This window comes from Ursus maritimus, unplaced genomic scaffold (genome assembly GCF_017311325.1).
Source record: "Ursus maritimus isolate PB19 unplaced genomic scaffold, ASM1731132v1 scaffold_32, whole genome shotgun sequence".
Lineage (NCBI taxonomy): Eukaryota > Metazoa > Chordata > Mammalia > Carnivora > Ursidae > Ursus > Ursus maritimus.
The window spans coordinates 4,367,023-4,393,457 of NW_024425786.1; the positions used below are offsets into that span (position 1 = coordinate 4,367,023).

At 60.8% G+C, this 26,435-nt stretch overlaps 1 protein-coding gene across 3 annotated transcripts; it reads right to left on the reverse strand.

The window, feature by feature from the left end:
* Positions 1-330: 330 nt before the first annotated feature.
* On the reverse strand, positions 331-25,853 carry PLEKHG5 (pleckstrin homology and RhoGEF domain containing G5). Of its 3 annotated transcripts, XM_040645710.1 has the most exons (21): positions 15,998-16,099; positions 10,384-10,513; positions 9,351-9,453; positions 8,934-8,991; positions 8,474-8,565; positions 7,896-8,032; positions 7,471-7,616; positions 6,804-6,998; positions 6,538-6,726; positions 6,111-6,206; positions 5,425-5,475; positions 5,159-5,308; positions 4,694-4,804; positions 4,421-4,570; positions 4,196-4,333; positions 3,935-4,054; positions 2,532-2,664; positions 2,328-2,443; positions 2,034-2,239; positions 777-1,553; positions 331-524 (listed from the first exon to the last, which is right to left on the reverse strand). In XM_040645710.1, exons 1-21 carry the CDS (start codon positions 16,097-16,099, stop codon positions 515-517), a joined length of 3,210 nt encoding a protein of 1,069 aa, XP_040501644.1. In that variant the 3' UTR covers positions 331-514. The 3 variants fall into 3 exon arrangements, with proteins under 3 accessions (XP_040501644.1, XP_040501646.1, XP_040501645.1); XM_040645712.1 differs by lacking the exons at positions 331-524; positions 15,998-16,099 and adding an exon at positions 25,671-25,853 and having other exon boundaries at positions 773-1,553; XM_040645711.1 differs by lacking the exon at positions 331-524 and having other exon boundaries at positions 773-1,553.
* Positions 25,854-26,435: the final 582 nt, after the last annotated feature.

Below are 26,435 nucleotides of genomic sequence, written 5' to 3' on the forward strand. Positions count from 1 at the left end.
CACCTGCCCCAGAGCTCAAGGGCACCTGAGGAGAGGGGTGGGTTCCAAAAGCAAACGACTCCTTCCAGTAGTATATACACGTCTTTATAAAAGAATCAATAAATATGCAACTTTACACAGAGCCTAACCCAAGCCTGGGGTAGCCAGTGGGACTGGGAGGGAGGAAGGCCAGGCCAGGGAACAAACATCCCAGTTGGGGCCAGATGAGAGTGGAGGTGGGAAGGGCCACCCTGGAGCCCAGCCCAGAAGACTGGAGCTGGTGACTTCAGGGAGCAGTGAGCAAGGGACCCTGGGGGGTGGGGGGTGGACAGGTTAGTGAAGGGGGCCTTGGCCTAGAGCTCTGCTGAACGCTCCTCCACTTCCATCCAATCTGGCAAAGTGCAAATCGGGGATCCTGCCCAGCACTCTGGCTCCTGCATGCACAAGCAGCAGCTAGAGCTGGGACCGGGATGCCCCCGGAGGCATGTTGTCTGCCGTCTCTTGGTCAGTGGCACCCTTGGGGGCCTCCCTTTGCTCAGACCTCCCTGCAGGAGAGGGGAAGGGAGAGACAGTCCTTCCTTGGCTGATGCCACTCAGAGGGTCTCTGGCCACCCTCTGTGCCCCACTGGAATCCTTAGGCCCCTTCCCCACCGCCCACTGTAGACACTGTCATTCAGGCTCTGAAGTAGGCTCCCATCCCCATCCCCTAATGCCACCTGCTCCCAGCCATGAGAGTGCCCCTACCCATTCTAATGCCAGCACACTGGGCCACCAGCCCACTACCCCAGGCCACTCACGAGGCAGTGAGCGTAGAGTTAAGCAGCAGGGTGGTCCTGATTCGGTACAGCTGGGCTAGCGTCAGCTTCCGGTGCTGGGCAGAGATCCCTGGGGGGGGCTCGGGCTGGACCCTGGGTGAGGCCCCCAAGGGCAGTTCTTTGCTCCTCCTGGCGGGTCTTTCGGGCTCCCCAGCTGGGCAGCTGGTTCTGCCCTCCAGTTCTGACGGCTCGGGGCCACGGCCAGGGCTTGGTGTCCCCCGGCGAACCCAGCTGGGCCCAGCTTCCTGAGGGGAAACCTGAGTGCTCGTGCCGGGGACTGTAACGGCCAAGCAGAGTTCTGACAGACTGCGGCTGGGGGCTGGGGGCGGTCCACAGGCAGTGGCCCCCGATAGCAGCTGGAGGAGGCTGGCCTCAGATTTGGACTTGAGCAGGTGGGGCGGACGGGGCAGCAGCTGAACAGGGGTGCGGCGGCGGAGGTGGGGTGAGGGTGGGGGTGAAGGGGCTTGTGGCAATTCTGGGGGCCGGGGCACTGGCTCCGCCATAGGGGCTGGGGCCATAAAGTCTTGCAGGGAGGTGGGGGAGAGGGTGCCGTAGGCGGAGTCCATGGAGCAGGAGCGGCCGTCCACCGGACCCAGGGGCAGCAGCTCACTGGTAGGCGTGACAGAGGAGGCAGTGGTGCTGAGAGAGGTCTCGTCCGACTGGGAGCCGAAGGGGCCGCCCTCGAACTCAGGAGAGGACAGCGTCTCCCCAGGCTCCACCACAACCATGGCCAAGGTCTCGGTGGAGCCATCTGAGGCACTGTGGAGCCGGGAGGAGACAGTCAGCCCAGCCAACTGGGTGGCCTGGTGCAGCCCCTGCTCGGCACGCAGAGGTCTAAGCCTCTGCCCTCCCGGAGCTGGCGGCTCAGCGGCAGCAAGCATGTGGCCACCGGCCAGCTCTCCCCACTCCTGTGCCCGTAACACAGACACCAGGGATGGCGGCTGGCACCGCCACAGGACTCCTTCCGGCTGGGTACAGTTTAGAGCCCTCAGCTCAGCTCTCCACCCAGCTAGCCCTAGAGGATCGGAGCTGGCACTCGGGTTGAAAAGCTGTTGCTATCCCCGCCTGGACTCTGGTGGGACACAGAGCCCTCTCCCCCACATCGTGGTCACAGCATGAAGCTATTCAGAGGAAGGGGTGGTGGCTGGGTCCTGCCCAGTGTCAGGGGCCTCGGGGTCAGGAGTGCTGGGCAGAGCCCTGGGCCTGCTCTGGCCGGCGGGGTGCCCCCGGCGAGCATACCAGTGCTGGGAGTTGAGACTGTTACTGCTCTTGCGCAGGACGGTGGGCGAGCTGGCGGCAGAAGTGCTACTCTCCCCGCCTTCCTCCTCTTCCTCCTCCTCTTCTTCCTCTTCCTCCTCCTCCTCCTCCTCCTCCTCCTCCTCCAGGCTCTGCAGGTGCTGCTGGCTGCCTGGGTGCTCCTGGGCACGCAGCTGCTGCAGCTGGTTCTGCAGGTGGGGGAGGGCTATGAACAGCAGCCCCCAGCAGGACATCCTGCCCACCCACCTGCCAACCCGCCCACCACTCTGCTCTCACCTGGGCGTTGTAAATGGCATCCACCCAGCCACGGCACAAAGCCTGGCCGCTGGCCTGGAACGTGTAGGCGCCCACGGCACTGTGGAACTCGTTCAGATAGATGAGGAGAAAGGAGCCTGGTGAGGAGGGGCTCGCATCAGCATCTGCTAGGACCAGAGCCCCTGCCTGCCACAGCCCTGACCAGGAGCAGGCCAGCCTCCTCACCAGGGTCTCTCAGCTCTCGGCACACAATCTTGTCCACCAGCAGTGGTGGCCGGATGACCTTGGTCCTCTCAGCCTTCTTCACTGCCTTAGTCACCAAGAGTAGGTCCGTAAAGAGGAAGCAGTAAACGTCCATCTGCAAGGGGGCAAGGGGAGCAGGCAAGGCCAGGGATCAGGGCCAGGGTCCTGGGACCTTAGCCTGTCTGCTGTGACACCCTCTCCTGGGCTGGGCCCCGAACAAGGCTTTCTTTACTGCACTTTGGTGATGTCACGGGACACTCAGATTTTGTCATGCTCCCTGCCTCCCATGAACCTGAGAATAAAATTAAAATGAAGAGAGGGGTGCCTGGGTGGCTCAGTCAGTTAAGCATCTGCCTTTGACTCAGGTCAAGATCCCGGGGTCCTGGGATCCAGCCCTGGGTCAGGCTCCCTACTCAGGGGGCAGTCTGCTTTTCCTTCTGCCCCTCCACCTGCTCATGCTCTCTCTCAAATAATAAAAACTTTTTTTAAAAGATGTTATTTATTTATTTATTTATTTATTTATTTGACAGAGAGAGAGAGAGACAGCCAGCGAGAGAAGGAACACAAGCAGGGGGAGTGGGAGAGGAAGAAGCAGGCTCCCAGCAGGGAGCCCGATGTGCCGGGATCACACCCTGAGCTGAAGGCAGATGCTTAATGACTGAGCCACCCAGGTGCCCCTCAAATAATAAAATCTTAAAAAAAAATTAAAATGAAGAGCAAGATGGTATTCCTTCATGAAGCTATGTACTTGTAATTTATTTCAATAAAAAGTTTACATTAAAGAGAAAAAGGGAATTTATGATTTGTGATTTTAAAACCACAATTTGGGGCACCTGGGTGGCTTAGTCAGTTAAGCATCCACCTCTTGGTTTCAGCTTAGGTCACGATCTCAGGTTCTGAGACAGAGCCCTGTATCTGCGCTCAGTGGGGAGTCTACTTCTTTCCCTCTCCCCTCTCCCTGCTTGCATGCACTCTTTCTCTCTCTCTCAAATAAATAAACAAATCTTTAACACCACAATTTGTAGGCTCTGTGTTATGCACCTGGGATTAACAGCTCAGGAGCAAGGCTCTGGACTATTCCTGACCTGCTCTTGGAATGCACCCCCTCCCTCCCACCAGGACCCCATACAGCACTAGCAAGTGGGCAAGCCCAGCACCCTATCTGCTATGCCCTTGCTGCCCTATCTGTAAAGAGTAAACTGCAGGCAGATCATTAGTCCTCACGTGACCACAAAGTCACTTCTTCTTGAATTGCCACCCAACTGACAGGGCAGCTGAGAACAACTAACTAGGGCCCAGAAGGTTCCCAGGAAAGGCAGGCCCAAACCCACAGGGCCAGAGTGGGTAGGGAAGGGGCCCTGGGAGTGGGTGGTCCCTAGAGTCACCTTGCTGTCCTTCCCCTCCTTCATCCTCAGGCTCCCCTCCAGCAGCAGCTGTCGTGTCTCCTCAGGGGAGGCGCCAGGGATGGGTGCTGTCAGGTCTAGGTGCAGAAACTCCTTCAAGAGCTGGCGATGGGAGGGGGGGAGGTGTAGAGAGGTCTGCGTCTGACTCCCGTTCTCCTCTAGGCATCCTCAAGCGAGACCAAGCACAGCCCTGGTCTGCCAGTTTGGCCCTTCCTCTGTTCCACAGGGCCAGGGGTCCCCCACCTTGTCCACCTCGTCGTTGCTGCCCTCCACCACCTCGTAGGCGTCGATGCGGCTCACCACGGCCGCCAGCCGCTGCCGCTCCTGCCGCTGCCGCATGCACGCGTTCACGTGGTGGATGAAGCGCTCCACGGAGTCGATCTGGGGGGTGCGGGCGACAGCGGGTTCAGGCCCTGGGCCTGGGCGGGGCCGCGAGCCGCGGAGGGACCTGTCCAGCCCCCCGGTTACCATGGTGACGACGGCCTCCTTGGCGCGCGGCTCGTCAGTCTTCCTCAGCACCGACTTGAGCAGCAGCGGGTACTTGGTGAGCCGCTGGTGGGGCTTGGCCAGCATGTCGCTCAGCTTCAGCCGCTGGCACTGCTGGTGCTTCTCAGCCCACTGCGGCGCAGGCGGGGGCGGGGCTCAGAGTACGCCCCGCCCCTGACCCTAGGCCCCGCCCACCTGCCCGGCTCCCAGCCCGCCCGAGTGGGCTCATCGTCCCGCGCCCCCACCCGCCCTCACCGTGACGTAGGCCCGGAAGAGGTCATTGTCGCGCAGCAGGCCGCGCATGTACTCCATGCAGCCCTCCTCCTCCATGCAGTATCGGACGTAGGGCTTGAACAGGGAGCCGAACTGGCCCGGGACGGAACAGGCACGGTTACCGCGCGCTCTCCGCGGCCAGGCCCTGCGCCAGGGGCTTCACCGGCCCTCTCTTACCGCACTTTCGCGACCACCCCAGGGTGTGGCAAGTGTATCACCCCTGCGTCCAAACCGAACTTCCGCGAAAGTGACCGCCCTCCGCCAGGTGGGAAGGGCAGATGGCCAGCTGGGGTTCAAACCCGGGCGGCCGACTCGGAATGCTTTGCCTCCGACCACTACGGGTTGTGTGGGGCCACACAGCCCAGGGGAGGCTGGGGTGAGGGGTAGACGTGCTCGGCGCCCCAGCCCTGCCGCAGGGTCCCTGCCTGTGTCCGGCCCGGCCCGTACCATCTTGAAGCCTCTGAGGAAGTCCCCGGGCTGCAGGAGCGCCCGCGTGCGCCGCGCCTTCTCCAGCACCGGCGCCATCACGCTGGCCCACAGTCGGCGGTGCAGCCGCGCGATCTCCGGGATGTTGCTGAACAGGCGTTCGGCCTCCACCTGAGCGGGGCGGGAGGTGCGCTCGGCGCCGCCCCTCGACCCTGCCCCGCCGACAGGCCCCGCCCCGCCGGTCCCGACCCTTTCTTCAGCACCCGGGGCCCCAGGCTTCGCCTCACCTCGCACAGCAGCCCCGACTCTTGCAGGTTCAGGAGGCAGCAGAGGAACAGCTGTGGGGGCAGGGAGAGCGGCAGCTGGGGGGCATCCCAGTCCCGCCGCCCCACCCAGACTCTTAGGCTCCCCTCCACCCCTCCCAGGAAACCCTGAAGCAGCCTGGGACAGAGACGGTTCACCCCATCAATAAAGGCCCAGCCTCCATGGCCCACCTGGGGGTCAGCTGCCCTGCCCCACCTGGAGGGAAATCTCTGGGAGACTGGCCTTGCAGTCATACCTGGAGCTCTCTCCTCCAGCCCTGCCCCAGCCTTCGAGTTTCAACGAAGAGGTTTTCCTTGAACCCCAAGCCAAGGATAGGTACCCTCCCCAGGTTGAAGCGCGCGCACACACACACACACACACACACACACTCCGCCTCCACGTCCAGGGCGTGGCTGCTGGACACCCGGTATAGAGCAGGTGTTCAGAAATAGTCAATGAATGAGTGAAAGAATGAGCCTAGTGTTCATCCAGCCAATTCCGCACACTTGTCTGGCCGGTGGGAATCACCTCCTCCTCCTCCCTGGGGTGCAGCCTTTCTCCCTTTCCTTCCCCTGTTCCTTCTGCAAAGCCCCAGAGTCTGCTCAAGGGCACCCAGACGGAGGCTATGGGGGGCAGGGTGGCTCTGGGCCAGGTGCGGTCCCACACTCACGTTGGTGATCACCCTCAGTTTCTTAATGTAGGAGGCCTCTGTGTGCAGGAGCTCCCACACCGCCTCCTGCTGGTGACACTGCCTCCGGGTCAGCTTCTGCAGGAAGTGCAGGGGGTCGGCCAGGAGTTCCAGAGTGTGCCCGATGACCAGGGTGGGGCCAGAAACCTTGCAGGCCACCTCCTTTTCCCCGTGGGAACATGGAGGTCCCCCAGGTTCTCGGCCCTCCTCTGCCACTAAAACAGCCAAGTGGCACACTGCATTTTCCTTGCCTCAATTTCCCCACGGTGAATTAATGATGACAGCAGCCTGGCAGGGCTGTCCCACAGAACATCCTGTCACTGGGTCCTTGGAAGGGCCCCATGAAGTGGGGGGAAAACATCCCCCTTTCCCTGATGGGGAAGGAGGGAAGGGCTGTGGTGGTACCGACCTCATGCCCATCAATGAGCTCCCGCCAGCTGTCCTCCAGCCACAGGCAGGAGTCGTCCTCCTCTTCCTCCTCATCCCCCTCTTCCTCCCATGAGTCGTGGTCAAAGCGCAGCCTCCGGGGCAGCCTGGGCAGCCCGAAGAGGCCGTAGGCATGCAGTTTGCCTTCCAGCTGCTCCATCTTGTCCACCTCCTGGAAGGAACCCGTGGTTGGGGTCAGGGGACAGGGCCAGCCAGCTGCCCTGCCCTGGGGCCCACAGGACCACATACCCGGCCAAAGGTGCTGGCGCTGGGGCCTGAGCTGAAGAAGCCACTGAAACGACTGGCTGCCCGGTTCTTCCAGCTGTCACTGCCGCCACTGCTGCCACTGGGCAGAGAGCAGCTGGAAGGCGTCGGGGCCTCCTGGCCAGGGATGCTCGTGTCCCCAAGGAACTCCGACATGTTCTTCCGGCGGCGCCCAGGGGCCTGGCCGGGGAGGGCGATCAAGGCCAGGCCCACCCTGGCTCCCACAGCCCCACCCCACGGCGGGTTTCCTAGACCTCTGGCACGCTTGAGATGTGGGAGGATCTCTGCACCCCCGCCCTGGGATGCCACCTCTTCTGAGATCCACACCTGCTCTGGGGGCTGGACCACCCCCACCCACCCAGTCCCAAGCACCACAGAGTCACATGCATCTCTAGATGCACTTACCAGCACAGCTCCAAATGGATCCACAACACACACACACGCACACGCACACATGCACACATGCACACACGCACACTCCTTGGGCACTAGCAGACTCTCAAACACAAGACCCATTATCTTGGGGCCTCCTGTCCTCAGAGCCAGCCCTATTTTCCAGAAGGGGAAATTAAAGCCCAAGAGAGGGGTGAGGGGCCCAGGTGACCTCCCCTCTAAGCCGCTCCCCACCCCCAGTCCTGACACAGCGCCTCACCAGGACGTCCAGGCTCTCCCGGCGGCTCTGGGGGTCCACACGCTCCAGGGAGGGGGTCCCGGCCCTGGCCGGCCGCAGGATTGGCAGACTCAGGGACTTGGAGTCCTTCACTCCCTGCTCCACCTTCCCCTCGTCCCCTGGCTTGGCTGGGGCAGCGTTGGGGGGCAAGGAGAGGTCCTCAGCACCCAGCTCCAGTGGAGATGTGGGCCCACAGACCTCTCTCTCCTAAGGATCCAAACCAAGGCCTAGCTGCTCTCCCCTGGGGCCCCACCCCACCAGCAACTATTGCCAGGGCCCAGCAGAGACACCTGTATGGTAATGAGCCTGCTCAGTGGCCAATGGGAATCTGAGCCTGGGAAGAAGCAGCCATCTCTGGGAGGCCCAGCCAGGGCCCAGCCACCCTGCCTGCCAGGTTAACTACTCACCTTTAACCCTCAGGTAGTGTCCCCCGAATCGGTAGGCCTCAAATGTGAGGGACAGGGGTGTGTTGGACTGGTCCAGGTAGATATCCACTTTGCCCAAGGCTATGCCCTTCCTTTCAAATACTGGCAGCAGCACTTCCCTGCCCCAGGACGGGAGGTGTATAGATTAGGGGGCAGTCATTGGAACCCCCACCCTATGCATAGCCCCAGCTCCACCCCACTTAACCGATGGTAAAGGGAGACTCCCACAGGATCATACACAGACACAGAGACATACAGGTGTGTGTGCACCTGCCAACAGAGGCTCGCACACTCCTACGTGTGTCTACACACAAGCCGGCACGCCCATGCCCTCACACTTGCGTGTCTGCACAGCAGGGTAGACACTGTCACGTGCTGGGCCATATCCAGGAACTGGGCCATGCATACATGTGTTGCAACACAGGGGTGGGTCTGCCCATAGGTGGGAGACCTGCTCACTCACAGGCCACCACACAGACATACACAGTTATGCTTGTGAGAAGCCACACCTACCCCCACCACCGCCCCACTCCCCCTGCCTCAGCCCCACCAAGCCCTACCCCAGCGACTTCTTCTTCATGGCTGGCACGATCTCTGTCTCAATGTCCACATTCAGGTCAAATTTCAGGGTGAAGCACTCCTTGCTTGGGTCCTGAAAGGGCACAGGTCTGTTAGCCTCTGCACCCCTTGTCTCTGACCCCCCCCCCCCAGGATCCAGGATGGAAACCCCAGCATGGAAGTGAATGCAGGGATCTCCTCAGCCTGCCTCTGTCCCAGGGAGGTCTCCTGTATCCCTCTTGCCCAAGGAAGGAGTTCCTGTAACATCTGCCACCTGGCTAAGGTGGGCAGTACTGGGCTGCAGGGCACAGTGGCTGGGGGCGGGGGGACCCACTCCCTCCAGACCCCATCCCTGGTCCTGGAGGTCATAGCAGACAGGCCCAGCCTTGGGGATGGAAAGGAAAGGACCCAGGGAGGGCAGGGGCTGTCAGGAGCCCCCTTGAGAGCCTGGGGGCCCCTTACATCTGTATGTCTCCTCCTTGCCTTCTTGGAGAGTTTCAGGCCCGTGCTCTTCCGGTCCCTGCAGGACAAAGGGCAGAGGTTAGAGGCATGGGTAGGCCCTCCCCAGGATGGGATGTGAATGGGCCCTAGCTGGCTGCCCACTCCTGGCGCAACCCCAGTGACCAGGTAACTCAGCTATGCTCATGCAGACCAGGGCTCACAAGGGTCTGTGCGCCCTCTGGTGGCCAAACACAGGAGTCACACCCAGTGGTACCCAGTCAGGCAGAGTCTGATCCCACCGTGCTGGAGGCTGGCCCAGGCTGGCAAGCCTTCTCTAGGAATCAGGGCATCCACAGGGGCAGGGAGGGGTCTCCAGTCAGATCTTCAGAAGCTTCTGGTCCTGGATCTCAGATAAGAGTGTCTGCTTTGCCCACCTACCCTTTGCCATCCATAGAGCTTTCCTCTTCCTCCTCCAAGTCCACTGCAGGGCTGGTGCGTGGGGGGCATGACCGGGTAGATACGTTCCGGGCCAGGACAGAGCCTTTGGAGTAAAGGGGGAGGAAAGGTCATGTCTCCTCCCTCCCTGGCCCCCTTTTTAGCCTGCTACCAATCCTGGGATCCCCCTTCCCCAGAGGAGCTAGGGCCCTGCAGGTCTGCGAGGACCTGAAGGGGCTCAGTCCTTGCTTAGCACTCTCCATCCCTAGACTCAAAAAGACACAAACACCCTGGGATGACACATCGCCCCCAGTACAAATCCACCTGTGGCCTCAGTTTACCCTTCTATAAAATAGGGATAAGGAAACCCTGCCTCTGGGATTATTGTAGGAAGGGACCAACGTCTATGGCTCTTTCTCTCAGGCCTCCTCTCCCCCACCACTGTGACCACACCCAAAGTCCCAGGGGGCCTTGGCAGAGGGGGAGAGTCCTTTTGTCCCTCTGACCAGCTAAAAACAGAGACAAAGGTTTGACATTTCTGGCCAGGCTCGGATGCCTGTAAATGACCCCAGCACAGCCTGTTGGCAGTGGGGCCTGGGCCACGTCCCTATTCAGCAGGACGGGTTTCTTGTTCCTGCGACAAGTTCCTTGTGACCTACGCACCCGCACCCCCACCGCCTCTGCTCACTGGCGGCCTGGCTGGAGGATCTGCCCAGCAGTCCCCAGCCCTAAGGACAAGAAGAAAGGGGCCTTTCCCATGTCGGCCCCAGGCAAGAGGCAGGAGCAGCCAAGGGAGGTGCAGACCCAGAACCTGGTACAGACAGGCCCGCTCTCGAGATGGAGCACCGTCCCCAACTTCCTCTCTTATTAGAAGACTTGTAGCACAAAAGGGGCCACAACATACTTGCGTGTCATCATTTATAGTCAGCTCCGGTCCTTCTGATGGCCCTGTCACAGCTCCGACAGCTACCAAGACAGGGAGTCTGGAGCTGCTCTGGGAACCTGAAGGGCCAGGCTGGGGTCCCTACATGCTCACCTTGGGGGGGCAGGTCAAAGCGGACGTGCCCATCATAATGCATGGCGCTGTGGAACTTGCTGTCACAGGCCTCACAGAGGTTGAGGGGTCCCCGGTGGTGCCGCTGCTGGCAGTCAGCGTGGTGGCATACCTTGCGGGGAAGGAGGGAGAGGAGGGTTGGGTTGGGCCCCGCAGGGCCCCAGGCAGGCACAGCTGTGGCCCAGATCGCTGCAGGGCACAGGTGGGGTTCCTGGTCCCTCCCGAGGCTGCTCATTTCTCAACCCTCCATTCCCCACGGGGTGCCTCATGCACCTTAATTCACTCTGTGGACGTTTCCCAAGCCCCACTATGTGTCCATTCTGAGGGATCCACAGAGAAAAGCAGATCCCTGCCCTCGAAGAACAAAGTGTGCAGGGGAGACTTTCGGGAAGGAACCACAAGGCAGTTGCTACCAGGGCCTCTTCCTGGGGTTCAGGAAGGAAAGGCGCCCCAAAATGCTCAGGGCTGCTGTTTAGTTCGGCCAGCTCGCTGTTGGAACTGGCAGACGCTAACTGTCTGCCCTCCTCCCAGACCCTCTGCCCTAAGTTCTGTGACCTGTCTGGCCCCAAATCCAACCTCAAATGGGATGAAGGGGGATATGGGGGAGTTCGGGAAAGGCACTGGTATTTCATGCTGAGGCAGTGCCCCCCCGCCGCCCCAGTATTTACCGTATCCTGGCTACGTTCACCTCCATCCCTGGGGATGACTGTCATACCTTCTCCGCCCTCTGTCTCCCACAGCTCACCTCTAACCCACTCTGCTCCCCACTTTCGTTGTTGTTCCCCCACACTCAGGGGCTTTACCCTGCTCCAGTCCAGCCAGCCTCCCAGTGAGAGCGGTCGGGCTGCCAGGGCGTGGAGCTGCTCAGCGCTTGCCCTCACCTACCCCATCATCCCTCTGTCCTTCTCCACCTCCAGCTGCCGCACCCTTTCTCTCATCCCCTTTCAGCAAAACCCCACGAAACAGTGGTCCATCCTGACCACTTCCTCATCTTCCCTCCCAGTACTCATTAGCATATTTTCCCTGACTTTCCATTTTTAAATATTTCAGACCTACAGAAAATTGTAAGAACGGTACATTGACCTCCACACACCCTTCTAGCTTCCCCGGTGGGGAACACTTCGTCGCACTGGCCTTCCCTCTCATTCCCCCTCTCCTGGTGCAGGAGAGCATGGCTCTCCTACAAAACCCCAATTCAGCTCTCACTCTGGGGAAAGTGCGCACTGATACATGATCCGTCCGTAGTCTACGTTCGCATTTGCCCAACTGCTCGAACAATGGCCTTTGTTTTCCCATACAGGAGCCTGGTGAAGATTTGCACCCGCATTCGGTTGTGTCTGTTTATTCCCTTAAGGATGAGTTCTCCACACGTTTTTGTTTTTTTCCTTTGAGGACATCGACATTTTTGAAGCATTCAAGCCAGCCGTCTGGCAGAAAGCCCCTCCACGGGGATCTTTCTGGAGGACCTCGGGTGGTTTCAGGCCAAACATCTGGCAGGGACATGAGAGAGTGGACCGCACCTCCTCCGTGCATCTGGCTGCCGGGTCACCTGGGGACCCCCTGTACTGTGTCGAGGGCCTTTTTCTCTTTGGGACGAATAAGTAGCCTGTGGGGGGATCCTTCGAGATACCCTGACCCCCAGCAATCTCACACTCCAGGGTTCTCACATCCACTGGGGACGTCTGCCTAACTGGAATAGGACTACAAGGGCGGCAACTGAAGACTTTCTACCGTAGGAAATATTCCCTTCTCTCTCAGACCCTCTCCCATCGTTTTCCCTCCCATCACCCCAACTCCCTCCTCTTGGGCCCCCAGTGACCACCATGTTTCCAAGTCCACCCACAGGACCCAGCCCTTCACAGGTGGTCTCTTTCACACCATCTTGTCCTCCGTGGTCCCCCAAACCCCGTGCTCTGCTGTCTCCCCTGCAGCTCTCAGCCCCCCTCGCCCACTTCCTGCTCACCTTCCCACCTGCAGCCCCGCTCAGGCTACCCTGCATCCATCCCCTGGTGACTCAGCTAGTCACATGACTCGAAGCACCATCTTCGTGCCAGGGCTCCCAGAGGTAATAAGCTTTCAGGGAGGTCCTCCCCCAGGACACCGGACCAACCTTCTCAACTCCCCCCTTGGAGCCTAAGGAGCGTCTCAGACTGCGAACGTCCACACGTGAGCTGAACTGCCCCATGCAGCTCCCGCACTTCAGTCAACGGCAGCGCCTTGCCGCTGTGTGGGGGATAGGGCTGAACGTTGGCCCCCCGAAAAGACAAGTCCTCACCCCCAGGACTTCAGAAAGTGACCTTAGTTGGAAATAGGGTCGTTGCAGTTGCAATCAGTGAAGAGGAGGTCATACTGGGGTCTGTAACGGCGTGGCATATGGAGCAATCCTACGACTGGGGTCCTGACAGAAGAGGAGGGACAGAGACGGGGACACGCGTGTGGATGAGTGAAGCCACCACTACATTGCGTGGGTCTCCATACGTCCGTCTACCCAGTGAGTGCTCGGTGTAACGGCAGCCCCGGGGAAACCGATACTTTAGGCCAAAATCCTCGGGGTCACCTTTGATCTTTCCGTTACACCCCCAGCCGGGGGGAATGCTCGTGGCCCTCCCTTCAATATCTGCCGCTTCAACCCAGCCGTGCCCATTGGCCCACTGCTGCCCCCTGGCCTCTGCCGCGGCCACCTCTCAGCGCAGTCACAACAATGACCTCGGAGCTGGTCTCCCTGTTTCCGCCCCTGCCCTGCAATCTGCTCTCCACCAGCAGCCAGAGTGGCCCCTGCTCAACGAGGAGTCCCATCCTCAAAACGTTCATGGGCTCCCGTCTCACTCCGGGAAAAGCCAGTCCCGTGTGGCGACCGTGGGGGGCCTCCTGCCCTGCCCTCCAGGCTCACTCCGCGCCACCCGCCACCACCACCCGCCACCACCGAGTCCCCCATGTGCTGCTTTCGGTCCGCCCACCTCCGAACCCCAGCATCTGCTGCTCCCTCGGCCTGGAATGCTCTTCCCCAGACACGGAAATGACAGACCTTGACTCTAAAGCCACTCCCCGTCCCCTCGTCCCCTCAGAGCCCTGTCTGCCAGGGCGCAGTCTGCCTGTTTCTCTCTGCTGCCTCCGCACCTCACCAGCCCTTGAGGACGGCGACAACGTTAGTCTGTCCCACTCACTGCCCTATCTCTAGTCCTAGCCGCTCAAAGATTACTTGTATTAATTCATTAAATAGGGCGATGGAGGGTCGCTGGAGAGTTTTGGGCTGGGGAGAGCCCCATCACAGGTTTTCAAGGTGACAGGGTGAGAGGACAGACAGCCTAGAGACAGCAGAGGAAGGAGTCAAAGGGAGGAAGAAGAGCCGGCTGAAAAAGTCTCCTCTTGATTTATAACATGACCACTGTGTGCCTGGGGGCTGCGCTGAGGGCCCCTCGCCCCAGGAGGTAGGAGCTGTGATCGGCCCTATTTTACAGAAGAGGAAAGAGACTCAGGGAGGTTTCAAGTAGTCACACACCCGCAGAGCCAGGACTTGAACCCAGTGTTATGTAGCTCCAGCTCCTAGATTTGGGTCGCTGAGAAGGGAGAGAGTAGCGGGGGAGGCTGGCCTGGGGGCCACGTGGGGAGAGGGGGGCAGCAGCTACAGAGACAAGAGGGAAACAATCATAGTTTGATGCTCACTGTTTGGGCTCCTGTGTCCCCCTGTGTCCATCAGACAGAAAAAAACAATCACAAACCCCCGAAAAACGTGGATACAGACATGACAGTGGGCAAGGGGCAGATTGAGGAGACCCCACTCCAGGAGGTCCGACTTTGTGGGGCTGGGCCCTGGGCCGGTGGCTGTGGACGTGATGGCCCAGATTCCCGAAGGTGGCCCGAGCACCAGCTGCTCCCTACTTCCACGCCCCCCTCAAATGGTCCTCCAGTGTGTTCTTGAGGCTCCGGGCATGGGGTGAGGGGGCCGTTCAGCACAGCAGCTGTTTCTATCCTCACCCAGTCTACTCCTGAACGGTGTGAAAACTGCCATCCTCGGCCACAGCTCTGCCTGCCCGCACCGTGGTGTCCCCGGGGCACTGCTGACAGAAGTCGGCACTGGCTTCGCAGAGTCTAGAACCGCGCCCCCGTCCAAGCTGCAAGCAGCCCCTTGACAATAAATCCGGGTAAGGTCCCCACCCCACTTCAGCCCCTTCCTCCCAGGAGCCCCCCAGTCTGCCAGCTAGGCAGCCATCCCCCGCCTCTGCCGCCAGCCTGGCCCAGGGACCCCCTCCCGCCCCTCCCAGGCCTCTTATGACTTCCCTGACAGCTTCACTTTGCTGGTGCCAGGTTTGGCACAGAGCAGTGGGGCTGCCGACCTTCGGGTCACCCAGGCCCTAGTCACACAGTGGGGGGTGACATGGCAAGAGCCATGCTAGGTTGGAAAAGTCCTGCAGAGGGTCTCTGGGACCCTTCCAGCCCAAGTCCCTGGTTCCCTGACACAATGCTATTTTTAACCAATCCAAGACACAGACAACAGATTTTTACACGAAGATTCACTCCTGATAACAGATTCAGCATTCACTGAATATTTAGTGAGCACCTACCCTGTGCCCACCGTGAGACCCTCAGGAACTTTCACTTCCCAGCACCGTGGTGGGCTCTGGTGAATACCACCACAGCTCCTCCTATTACTACTAATATAATATTGTTGCTACGACTACTATGGATGATGATGATGATGGGAGCCTGGGCCCAGCCTGGGGCTGACGCCCCTGATTCCGACCTCCCAGCCGCCCCCACGCTCAGGGACAGCGGGGCAGGTGAGGGGCAGGCCCAGGATCTGAACCACGGAGGTGTTTCTTCACTTAACAGGTCTGTTGATAATGAACTTCCAGGAACACCTCCACCCCCACCACGAGAGTAACACAAGCCTGACTGGGAGGCTCAGGCTGGGGTGGGCACAGCCGCCTTGCTCTGCGTCTACTCCCCCACCCCTTCTCATACCTCCATCCCCAGACTGCAGGGTCTCCACAGCTCCCTTCAGGAGCGAGGGTCTAAAGCAGGGCAGTCCCTTCCCAAAGCCAGACTCTTGGACCTTCTCCTAGACCAAGGTGCCTACTCTCCACTTTGCTGGCCACCAGGGCCACCCTCTGAGGGCAGCAGCACTCCTGCCAGTGGGGGAGGGGCAGCAGGGTCCAGGGGAAAAGTTCCCAGGGCTCAACCCAGAGAGGAGAGCCCTCCTCATGGAACGGCCAGATCACCCAGCACCTCCAAAGGCAGCGAGTGGACCCCAACTTTACAAATAACAGAGGGGTATGTTTAGGGAGCACGGTCAAGGCTGCCCCCCATGCTGATAGGGCACCAGAAGTCAGACTTCCCCACTCACACTAGCGCTGGGGCCAGAGGCGGGAGCAGCGGTTTGTGGGCAGGGCCTGGACAGAGGAAGGAAAGGGAGAGGGGGCCCCAGCGCGGGGCCTGGGACCCACAGGTGTGTCCGGAGGCAGCCCCAGACACAAAAGGCTAAGGGCTGGCGGGCCACCGCCGCCGCCCGGCCCCCTCGGTCGCGGGGTGGGGAAGCATACGGCGGGCTGGCAGTCCCGCGCACCCCAGCCCCGCCCCCCCACCCCCCGCCTCGTACCTGACCTTCACCGTCGAGGGCGCGACCCCCCGCCCGGCAGGGCTGCCCGGGGCCCGGCCTGGAGGCCGCGCGGCGCCCGGAGACGCCGGGGCCCGTCCCCATGGCGGCCGGAGGAAGCGGCGGTCTGAGCCGCCCGCCGGACAAAGCGCGGGGCTCCGCTTCCTGCCATTGTGCGGCCGCGCCCGCCCCCGGCCGAGCGCGCCGGGACCCCGGGGCCCCCGCGCGCCAGGTCCCCGCCCGCCCGCGCCACCCCGGGGCGGCTCCGCGGCGCCCCCAGCCCCGCCCCCGGGGAGCTCCTGCAACACCCCTCGTCCCCCGTCTCGACTGTGGAACCCAGACCCCCGCCCAGCTCCGCGAGCGCCGGGCGTGGCCTTGCCCTCCACCCTACCCCCACGCCAACGACTGGGGCGCAAAGGCCCCTCGCTACAGTCCCGGAGACCCCGCCTCTGAGCCTCAGGCCCCGGACCCCTTCTCCCTCTCCCCAGGGAGCTCCCTGAACGCTGGTGGCAGAAGAGGGGTGGGGGGAGCCAGGACTGGGGCACATTCCCTTCTGGGTCCTCAGACCCCGCTCTGCGTCCTGTTCCAGGGACACCTGTCTCTGCTCTGACCTTCAACCGCCCGGACCGCCCCTCCAGCGCTCAGAGGCCCTCCTGAGTGTCACCCTAGCCCACAGTCCTGGAGACCCCCGCCTCAGAGCCTGAGCTTGGGGGACCCAGCTCCCACTGCCCAAGCCAGCGGAGGAGGACGAGGAACAGAGGGCGCCAGGTGACGACGGGTGGAGACAGCGGGTGATAGGCAGGCATGCTGGGGGAAAGGGAGGAGAGGGTAGTCCTTTGGGAGCCCCCAGGAGTTGGGTGAGAAGCCCAACTCGGCTTTCCCCCAGATTTCCAGGTCTCTGCTGCTCCAGGCTGGGTCCCTTCCGCCTGCCCCACTGCCAGGGAACTCTCATCGAAGCCCAAGAGGGGAGGATTGGGGAGTGGTTGTGGGGTCCCCGCTGTAGGTTGTCAAAGAGCTTTTACACTCATTCCCTAGAGGTGGGGGGCAGGCGCTACTATCCCCATTCATTGCTGGGGGGCAAAGTGACATAAAAGGCGACAGGCAGGACTGAAGCCCAGACTTCTGACTCTGGTGTTCTGGAATGGCCTCCTTGGTACCCCATCTCAGTAACTATGGGGCTAACTATGACACGATGTCATCAGCCCACCCGTCCCCTAGACAGCTCCTCCTCCTTCTGGTGCGGTGAGGAAGAAGGTGCGGCCTCTGCAGACAGCTCTGAGGAGGCCGCAAGCAAGTCTCCTCCAGCCCAGAGGCTTCAAGGCCCACGGCCGCTCCCAAAGCCCAAGCCATCCACTGTCCACACCACAGGCAGATCTTTTGAAAACTAAAATCCAATCATGTCACTCCCCACTTAAAACCCCCCAGGAGCTTAGAATAAAACCCCACCAAGCCTGGCTCCTACCTCTCCTCCTTCGAGGTCCCTCATGGTGGTCTCCAAGCCGGCCTGCCCTCACAGCCACAACTTACCAAGCTCAGTGCCTGCCCCTCTGCGTTCTCCGACTGGAACACCATGTGCCCCTGATCTTGCAACGGCTGGCACCGGACCCCCACTTCCATGGCACCTTGTCAACGAGGCCTTTACCTCCTCTCAAAATAAGTAGCCCCTTGCACCTCTCATTCTCAATCCTCTCAAACGGAATTATTTCCTCCTGAACATTTAAAACTACCTAAAATTGTTTTACTTCTTTGTTCACTTCTTATCACTCCTCCCTGCTAGAATGTCCTCTCCAGAGGCTAGGGGCCTTGGCTGTCTGGCCCACACTGCGTCCTCCACACTGAGAACAGGTCTGGCACACGGCAGGTGCTCAGTGTAGACTAGATGAGAATGGATGGATGAAGGCAGAGGAAGGGTCTTCATGCCAGAGAAGGCCATGGGGGCAGGGACGGTCTCGGTCTGGATGTCCCTCACTGCTGCCGATAGTCAACAAAGTCTTCACAAACATCTGACCACAGGTCCTCTTCTGCCTCCTAGCATCCGTGACCTTGGGCCCGCTGGCCTGGCCAGGGCAGTTGCTACCACAGACCTCTGTCCTCGCTGCCCCACAGGCTGACAGCTGAGCACTCCCAAGTGCCAGGCCTGTGTCAGGGGTTTTGGACAGCAAATCCTGTTCACTCTCTCAAAGACCCTAAGGAGGAGATACTGTTACCATCTCCACTTACCAGATGAAGAAGCTGAGGCTTGGGAAAGTTAACTGGTTTGTCTCAAAGTTACCAGCTAGCAAGTGGGGAGGCGGATGCCTGGGCTTTGGACAAGTACCCACATGTCTCAGGCAGGGGTGGGGGTATGGGACCAGCTAAGTGATGCTTTGAGAGCAGAGCCTTGAGGTCTACCCCCTGGGGACAGGGCAGATCCCAAAGCCAGTTTAGGGGGATCCCACTGGCCACTGGCCTGGGGTTACAACGTCACATCAAGCAGAAACCATGGGGGCTGGACCGGGCAGGTCACCAGAGGTCACCTGAGTGACCAGGCCCTGGCCATCCCCAAGTCATGCTGCTGCTGCCTGCATCCTCCAGCCAAGGCAGGGGACTGCTCCTTACAGGACCAGAGCCCTAATGCCCCAGAACCAAGAGTGTAGGGTCAAGGACTGCAGAGCAGGGGAAAGAAAGGAGCCCCTGGCCCTTGCACCAGGGGAGGGAGAAGGCCTCAGCAGTCTCCTGAGTCCCACCTCCTCTATGGGAGGTAGCAGAAACAGCCCATGTGCAGGACAAAGAGGTTCCAGCCCCTGGCTCCCTGGGGAGGGGGCCCCCCTTCAGGCCAGCCGCAGTTCCAGCCTCATGAGTCAGGACTGGCTTGTTGAAACTGATACCCAGAAACCAGATGCTGGGGCTGATGAATAATGGAGTCTCCAAGGCAGGAACCCCCTTCCACTCCCCCCTAGCACCATCTCCCCAACCCCAGAAAAGCAGAGGACTGTGGGCAGTCGGGGCCCACAACAGGTTGGGGACCCAGCCTGGTCTTTGGTGGGACCCAGCATGAGGAATTCCTCACGCAGGAGAGACCATAGGTCTGGGTCCAGGTCCCTGTTCTGCTCACAGCTGACCAGCCTGGAGCACCTTGGCTAGAGGGACATGACTGCCCAGGAGCTCCCCATCCGGGCTAAGCTCCCCTGGGAGCCTACTGGCCCCAAGGCCCCATCTGGAACCTTGGAAATCCAGGGGCGGAGGCTGCAGGTTTGAGCAGGTTGGCCAGGGTGGGGCCAGCTCTGCCAGGCTGCTCTCCTAGCCCCAAACAGCCCACCCAGCCCCTCCCTTCCCCCAGGCCTGGGCCTCACCCCAGGGATTCTGGGGCCCACCTGGAGGCAGAGCCTGCCTTAAGGCTCTGCCCTGTGCTTGGGCAGGTGGCAGGGGTGCAGAGAACCTCTCTGCAGGTCAGGCTAACTGCACAGGTTCCAGAAGTCAACCAAGGCCCCTACCACCCAGGGAGCAGTCCAGCTGGGACCCGGCGCTAAGGAGAGTGGTAGAGGCTGTGGTCAATGGACTTCACTTCCTGCCCAGTCCCCACATGAATGTGCCAGATCCTGGAGTCCAAGACCCCAGCATTGAAGCCAGCGCCTTCTTCTGACACCTCTCTCCAGCGTAGTATAGAAGGCTCCTTGGGAGGGGATGTGGGAGGAGGCTGGGCTACAGAAGACCTGCTTCTGGGCCCCACCTACCCCTGCCTTTATCCATCTGTGCAAAGACGGCACTGGGCAGTTCTCTAGAATATTCTACCTAGGGATGGCCTCTGGGCCCTAATGCGTGCCTGGACCCTGGCCAAGGGGCAGAAGAACAGTAAAACCCTCCTAGAGCCCCGCAAACCTCGGGAAGTTTCCTTCGGAATTTGTAGGACCCAGGGCCCCCTCGGCCTCCATTTCCGCGTCTTTTATCAAGGCAAGCCAGGGCCTCTCCAGGTTCCTGGGTCTTCTCCCTCTCCCCTCCCCCAAGCGGGTCCTGGCCGGCCCAGACTGCCTGAGGCTCAGACTCGCGCGCCCCCTGCCGGCCTCGAGACGACTTTCCGCCTGGGACCAACTCTCGGACGCCCAGCTGAGGCAGGGTCACCGGAGCCTCCCAGCCACCCCGCGCCAAGCCCCCTCCAGGATCTTATCGCCCTGCCAACAATCCTCACACCGGGGCTGGATCCCCATAGGCTCCTCACGGCCATAGCGCCGAGCCAACCCCACCCTAGAGTCACTGGGGCGGGGGCGGGAGCTCGAGCCCATTCCACCCTCAAGTAAATGGAGGCAGAGCCAGTGGAGCCCATCGATACCCACCCGCAGCCCTAAGACTGCGTGGGACCCTCTACTCCCGGTTCTGTCCACTAATTCGGGGGCAGTCTTGGAGCCCGGACCCACAGCCGTCCCGATCCCAGCCCCGTCTCGTCCCCAGCTTCCGCATGAGACTCACCTTGGGAACATGGGTCTCCTCCCCTGTGGCTGGGACTCTGGCCGAGGATGCCAAAGCCTCGGGGAGTGGGGAACGGCGCGCGGAGCCTGGGGGACCAGAGCCGCGGAGCGGGCTCAGTCGGCGCAGCGCCGGTGGAGGGCGCGGGACGTAGGGGAATTACGGTAGGCCGGCGCGGGCGCTACCACCTGGGCGGGCCGGGACGTACCATCGGAGCGCCCGGCTGGCATGGGGGAGCGCTGGGAGCAGGGGAAGGGCCCGGCGCCGGAGGGCGGCAGGAAGCGCGGCGGGCGCTTGGGGGTAATCTCGGGTTTGGGCTACGGAGCCAGGAGGGAGGGATTGTCACTGTCCCCGAGGGGGCTGGCCCTTTACAGTTGTGCGGAAAGTTCGAAGTCCCTAGGCTTGAACCTGGGCTTGGAGACAGGAGCTCGCCCGTCCCCGGCGAGGGCCCGTGGCAGGAAGCTGCCTTAGCCAGAGAGAGGAGCCCCTAGGGGGGGGTCCGGGCGGAGGGACCCGCAGGCCGAGGCCGACCCGGGAATCGCCCCAGGCCAGGCTCGCTTCCGCTGGATTCTGAACCGTGTCCTCCACGGCGCCTCAGAACCAGGCCTGCCTATCTCTGTTGCCCCCCCCTTTTCCCCTAGCCCATGCCTGGCATGGTTGAAAAAGCGGCCATTCCGCCGTTCGGTGGTCCCCGGTTCTCTCTCCCAGCTGCCCAAGTTCAGAGTAACTCTGCCCTCCGCACAGGGGTGCGGGGAGTGTACCGGGATACAGGCGGCTCACAGGAGGAGTCAGGCAGCCGGCCCCAAGCACACCTCCCGCCTTCCCTAATTACCAGCACGGGGGTGAGGTGGGTGTTGTGGGAATGGCCCCAGGGGCTGGGCGGATCTGGGGCTAAGCCCCACCTGCATTTTTCCAAATCCACATCCTCTCCTTCATGCCCCTCACCAGCCCAGGGCCTCTGGGCTGCCGGTTCTCCCTTCCTGGCAGGCGCTGCCCTCTTTGGCAGCACTGACCCACTCCAGGACAGCTCATCTCGGCCATAGCACCTGTGCTGGATCCTCTGTCCTTGCCTCCTGGGCCGGGCACCTGCTCCCCCCAGAATTACTTCGCCAAAGCCCAGGAGTTCCTCCTGCTTCTCTGGTCCCGCCACTTCCTCCAGCTGCAGACTGGACTGCCACCCGTCTACAGCTGACCAGCATCTGAAAGTCACCTCCAGAAATCCCCAGAATCTGGCCATTCTCAAGGACACCCTGGCCTCCCACCTCTCACCCCCAAAGTCTGACCCAGGAGAATAGGTGACTCCCTCTCCCATTATTCATTACATCCTGCCCATTCTTTCCCCCACAAGGACCTCAGATCCGCCCCTTCCTCTGCCCTGTGTCCACTGGTCTTCATCTGGCCACCCCTCCCCTAGACACACCTCCCCCTGACTCATCCCTGCCACCTCACAACCTACTGAGACACGGAAAGGGAACTCTACTCTCTCTGCTTGAATACCTCCAGGAATATGGAGCTCACCAACACGCAATCTCTGAATGAGAATAAACAAATTTACCTTAAAAAAAAAAAAAAAATGAGGTGCTCACAACCTGTACACTGGGGTGCAGCTTCAGCTGTTGGAAGCCCCCCCTCCGGCCAGGGCCCTTGGAGCCAAGCAGAAAAATTCACCTCCCTTTCCTCTGGACAGATCCTTAGCAACAGGAGGCTAAGGGGACAGACAGATCTGGTGTAAGTCCTGGCCTTGCCTTGGCCAGTCAGTCATTCACCTCCCTGCTTCTCGGTGTCCTATCACGAAAGTGGAGTTGGGGTGGTCCCTAGTGCGTACCGTGGGTGTGAGGACAAGAAGAGTTCCCTGTGGGGAGGCAGGAATGAACAGTGGCTGCTAGAATCTTTACCTTTGAGGATGATGCCCTGAAGGTCCCATCTCCGGGATAAATACCCTTGAGTCGTCGCTTCCCTCAAATGTGATGTGCCAGTGTCCCCTGGACTAGTGTCTGCCCTCCTCCATGTCTCCTTGTGACCTGGGGTGCCCTGCATAGACTTTAACCAGAGCGCCCGGCTCAAGGGGGCCCCTCAAGGAGCTGGGGAGTGCAGACACCATCTGTCCTGTGGTTACTCTGTAGGAGGACTGGATAGCCACTGTATCCCCACCTGGCCCTCCATGAGAGAGGGAACAAACACTTCACCTCACTCCCTCCCAAGACTCCAAGTTCCACCTGACTTGGGAACAGGATAGATGTGCCATAAACATTTGCCATGCTGGGTGGAGCTGGCTGGGGTCTGGGATAGAACCTGGGGAGGTCTCCGGTCTCAGGGAGGGGAAGGAGGGCACACCCAAAGCCCAGGGGTTTCTCTCCCCCTCCACGGTAGACGAACGGCCAGCATTCTCTTGAACACCTACATCATGCCACACTCCATGCTAAGCACTGCACATCTTAGCCCCGTTTTAATCCTTCCCACGACTCGAGAAACCTCGGCTTGCAGATGAAGAAACTGAGGTCAGAGAGGTGTCGTGATTTGCCCAGGGCTGCACAGCTGGAAAGGAGTGGGCTTCGACCCTGGAGTTCACAGGTGTGGGCTACTCTACAGTCTTCATCCTGAGGAGGGGCAGGGATACAACTTCTCTCCTGCGGTCTCCAAGGCCCTGACCTCAGGGTGCTTCCTGTCCAGCTCTGCCTCCCCCTCCCCATTCCCTGGCCCAACTCCCTCCTTAGAACACCGGCATGCCTCCCTGCTCACTCAGCTTCCTACACCTCAACACCTCCTCATTCCTGGGGACGCCAGCAGCCTCCTCCACGCACCCGTCCCCCGAGAACTAACTCCAGGGCAGGAGGCAGGGATGGGCCGACTGTTTCATCTCAGAAGTACCCGTGAGAGGCTAAAACAAAGCCTGGGGACCAGTGTGGCAAACCCACGTCCTGACTTCTCCCCTCCTCCCAGCAGAGCTAGGATGTCCGCTCCAGGAGGCCCTGGGCCTAGAACCGGGCCTGGCACAGCAGACGCTGAAGCGGATTCGGTGAACGCATGAGTGACGTCATCTCCTTAAAAAAGCTAGTCATATCCTGCTAGCCTTCTGAGCAGGGCTGGGGAGGAGCAAGAACGAGGCTCTCGATCCCCCTCCAGATCCAGCTCTGCTAGTCATGCTGTGCAAGGTGGGCAAGCGCTCTCCTCTCTGGGCTCCGTTTTCATCACGACCCATAGAGTAAGGCTTTCCTCCTGGGGTCTCCGTGGGCTCAGTGAGACAAGCATGAGGGCCTAATGCCCCACCTGGTGCACAAGCCTGTGTGGTCTGTGCTGGGGATTAGCTCCATCAAGGACATTCTTTGTTCCTCTTTCTCACCAAAGCAGCATGTCATTCTCCTTCTCTCCTCTCATTCTCTGCTCCAGCCAACTTGACCCCTTGACAAGACAAGACTCCTGCCCGTATATCCTGCCTCTGCACCTGTGTCTGTGGCGGCCCCCCCTTCCTGGACCAGCCCTGCCTGCTGCTCTGCGTCATATCCACTGGAGGCCACCTTCTCCAGGATGTCTACCCGCACTGGCCCCCCAGCCTCTGATCATCCAGGCATCCCTGTCCCCAAAGTGAGTCTGTGCCATTTGTCCTAACACGGGTCCCACTGGGGACGGGACTTGGACCCTTCCCCTGCAGGCTGGGCGCCCCTCTGGCCAATGTCAGTCATGCTGAGTTCCAGGCAGGCCAGGGCTGGGCTGGAGCTACGACCTGGAGGCTGCGGAAGGCCCACACTCGCTGACATTGGCTCACCACTCAGAGGCCTCACCTCTGCACAGTTGGACACCTCCCACCCTTGCCCCTGCCTCTGGCAGCTTGGGGGCCTGGCCCAGGAGCAGCTGCCTACAGGAAGGGCCCCTGGCAGGATGTATGTTGGGGGCTGCTGAGACCAGTTTGTTGCCAGGAGCCCCCATCTGGAAGAGAGGCAACCAGCCAACACCAGAGCCCCAATGCCAGGCACCAGCCGTGCCAGCACGTTGTGTCTGACATCAGAGCCACCCCCTTGCCTGGTGACCACGGCAACTGAAAGCCTCCCCCTCCTGTCCCCGCCCCCAGAACAGTCCTCCATGTTCCTTCTAACCTGGTCTTCCTGTACAGAATGTATGAGCATGTGTCTGGGCGGAGGGGGGTGGTAGGGGGAGCTGGGGGGGTGGGAGGGTGGCATTTTTAATTTCCTGCAGCTGGCAGAGCTGAGCTACACGGTGGTTTGGAACACAGGCTCTGCCATTACACGGGATGGGGCTCTGGGTTCCAATCCCAGCTCCACCACACCCCAGCGATGTGTCCTTGGGTGAGCCGCTAGCTCCCTGAGCCTCAGTTTCTTCATCTATAAAGAAGAATAATGACAGGACACATCTCCAAAGGCCAGAGGAGGAGACTGGGAGTCCTCAGCTCCCTGGCCTGACCCAGTAAGTGCTGGCAGTTTTTATCATGGTCACTCAAATGCATGCTGGAAGGGACTACACTTGGGTTCAAGCCCTGGCTTGGTTTCTCATGAGCTGTGGGGCCTCAGCCAAGTCACAGGACCTCTCTGAACCTTGGTCTCTTCATCTGGAAAACGGGGCACCCAGGCCTTCCCAGCAGAGCTGCCACCAGCAGCACACAGGGACAGAGAACACAGGGCACAAAGCCTGGCGCATTGTGGGGAGAAGCGCCCAGTGACGGTATTTATCATTCTCACTCTTGTTCTGCCCTGCTCCTGGCTCCCAAGCCCTGGCACTTTAGGACTAGTGTCCCTTCTTCCCTTTGTCATTCCACAGTGCAGTCACTCTCTTAATGTCCCCAACTCCCTAAATGTCCCCAACCCATGCCCAGGCCTGACAAGTGCTGTGGAAGGGTGCCAGCTGGGCACTGGAGTGAAACCTTGGGGGAGGGGGGGTCCTTTCCCTTCCTAGGTCTCAGCTTCCTCATCTGTGACATGGACCACAGCTCCTATCACCTCACCGTGGCTGCGAGGACTGCAGTGCAGAAAAGGACTTTGGGGCCCCCCTGCTCCCCTGGCTCTTGCAGAAGTCCCCTGCGTTTTGCTGTTTCTAAGCCAAGGGCAGCCCCTCTGCCTCCTAAACCAGCCACCCTGCGGCCCTACCCACCCTTGAACCCAGATGACACTGTGGCCGGGCCAGCTGCACCCTTGCCAGGGCCTGTGGGTATCCATGCCTGGATAGACAGAGGGTTAGAGCCCTGTCCCCTCTGCTCCCAGCAACCCAGGCCCTCCAGCCTCCCTACCTTGGCTGCACGCCCCTTGTCCACGCAGTCTGGGTTCTGACAGCGCAGTCCTTTCTCCTCCGCCAGGCTCTGGTCGTCTGCAGAGGAGAGAAGCAGAGGGTTATCAGTCGGGTGGGGCCCAGGGAGGCTGCGCCCCAGGCGGGGGCACCCAGGCGGCCCTGGGGCCCCAGTGGCCTCCAGACTAGAGGATGGGTGGAGCTGTCTCCTCAATCCTGCCTTCAAAGGAGGTCAGTGTCCCTTTCTCTTTTAAATGCCAACTTATCTGCTCGGGAATCTGTTTGCAGAGTCCTTTTCTTGTTGCAGTTCCCCAGGGAAATTATCCAGATTCCACGGGGAGAAAACGTCTTTGGAAATAAGCTGCTCCCTGCCTCTGTCCCACTAGTGGGGGGCGGGGGTAGCTCAGTGACCTTGCGGGGCTCCAGACTTCCTGGGGTATCCCTTCTTACCCCTGCCCTCCACATCACGGCCTCTGCGGATGGACTCCTCCTCAAAGGCCCAGGGTGTCCCCTTTCCCCACGGTCCATCTTTGACCCAGAATTTGGCCCCCTCCTAGCTGCCTCTCTTCCTAGGGGCTGGGGCACAGCAGCGGAGGGGGCAGGGAAGGGGCAGAGAGGCTGCCTGCCACAGCCAGCGTGCAGGGCCAGGGGAAGGGGTGCTGCTAAAGCGGGCCCCAACATGGGGGCAGAGTTTGGACCCCCACCGCCCTGATTTCGAGGGCGGCGTCCACCTCCCACCTTGAGCGGGCCTTCCCCAGAGCAGGGGAAG

Coding starts and splice junctions, on each gene's coding strand:
- PLEKHG5 (XM_040645710.1), bottom strand. CDS start 16,099: ATGGGGACGGGCCCCGGCGTCTCCGGGCGCCGCGCGGCCTCCAGGCCG. Junction 4,571..4,693: donor TCTTCCGGGCCTACGTCACG/GTGAGGGCGGGT, acceptor CCTGCGCCGCAG/TGGGCTGAGAAGCACCAGCA. Junction 4,334..4,420: donor AGGAGGCCGTCGTCACCATG/GTAACCGGGGGG, acceptor CGCACCCCCCAG/ATCGACTCCGTGGAGCGCTT.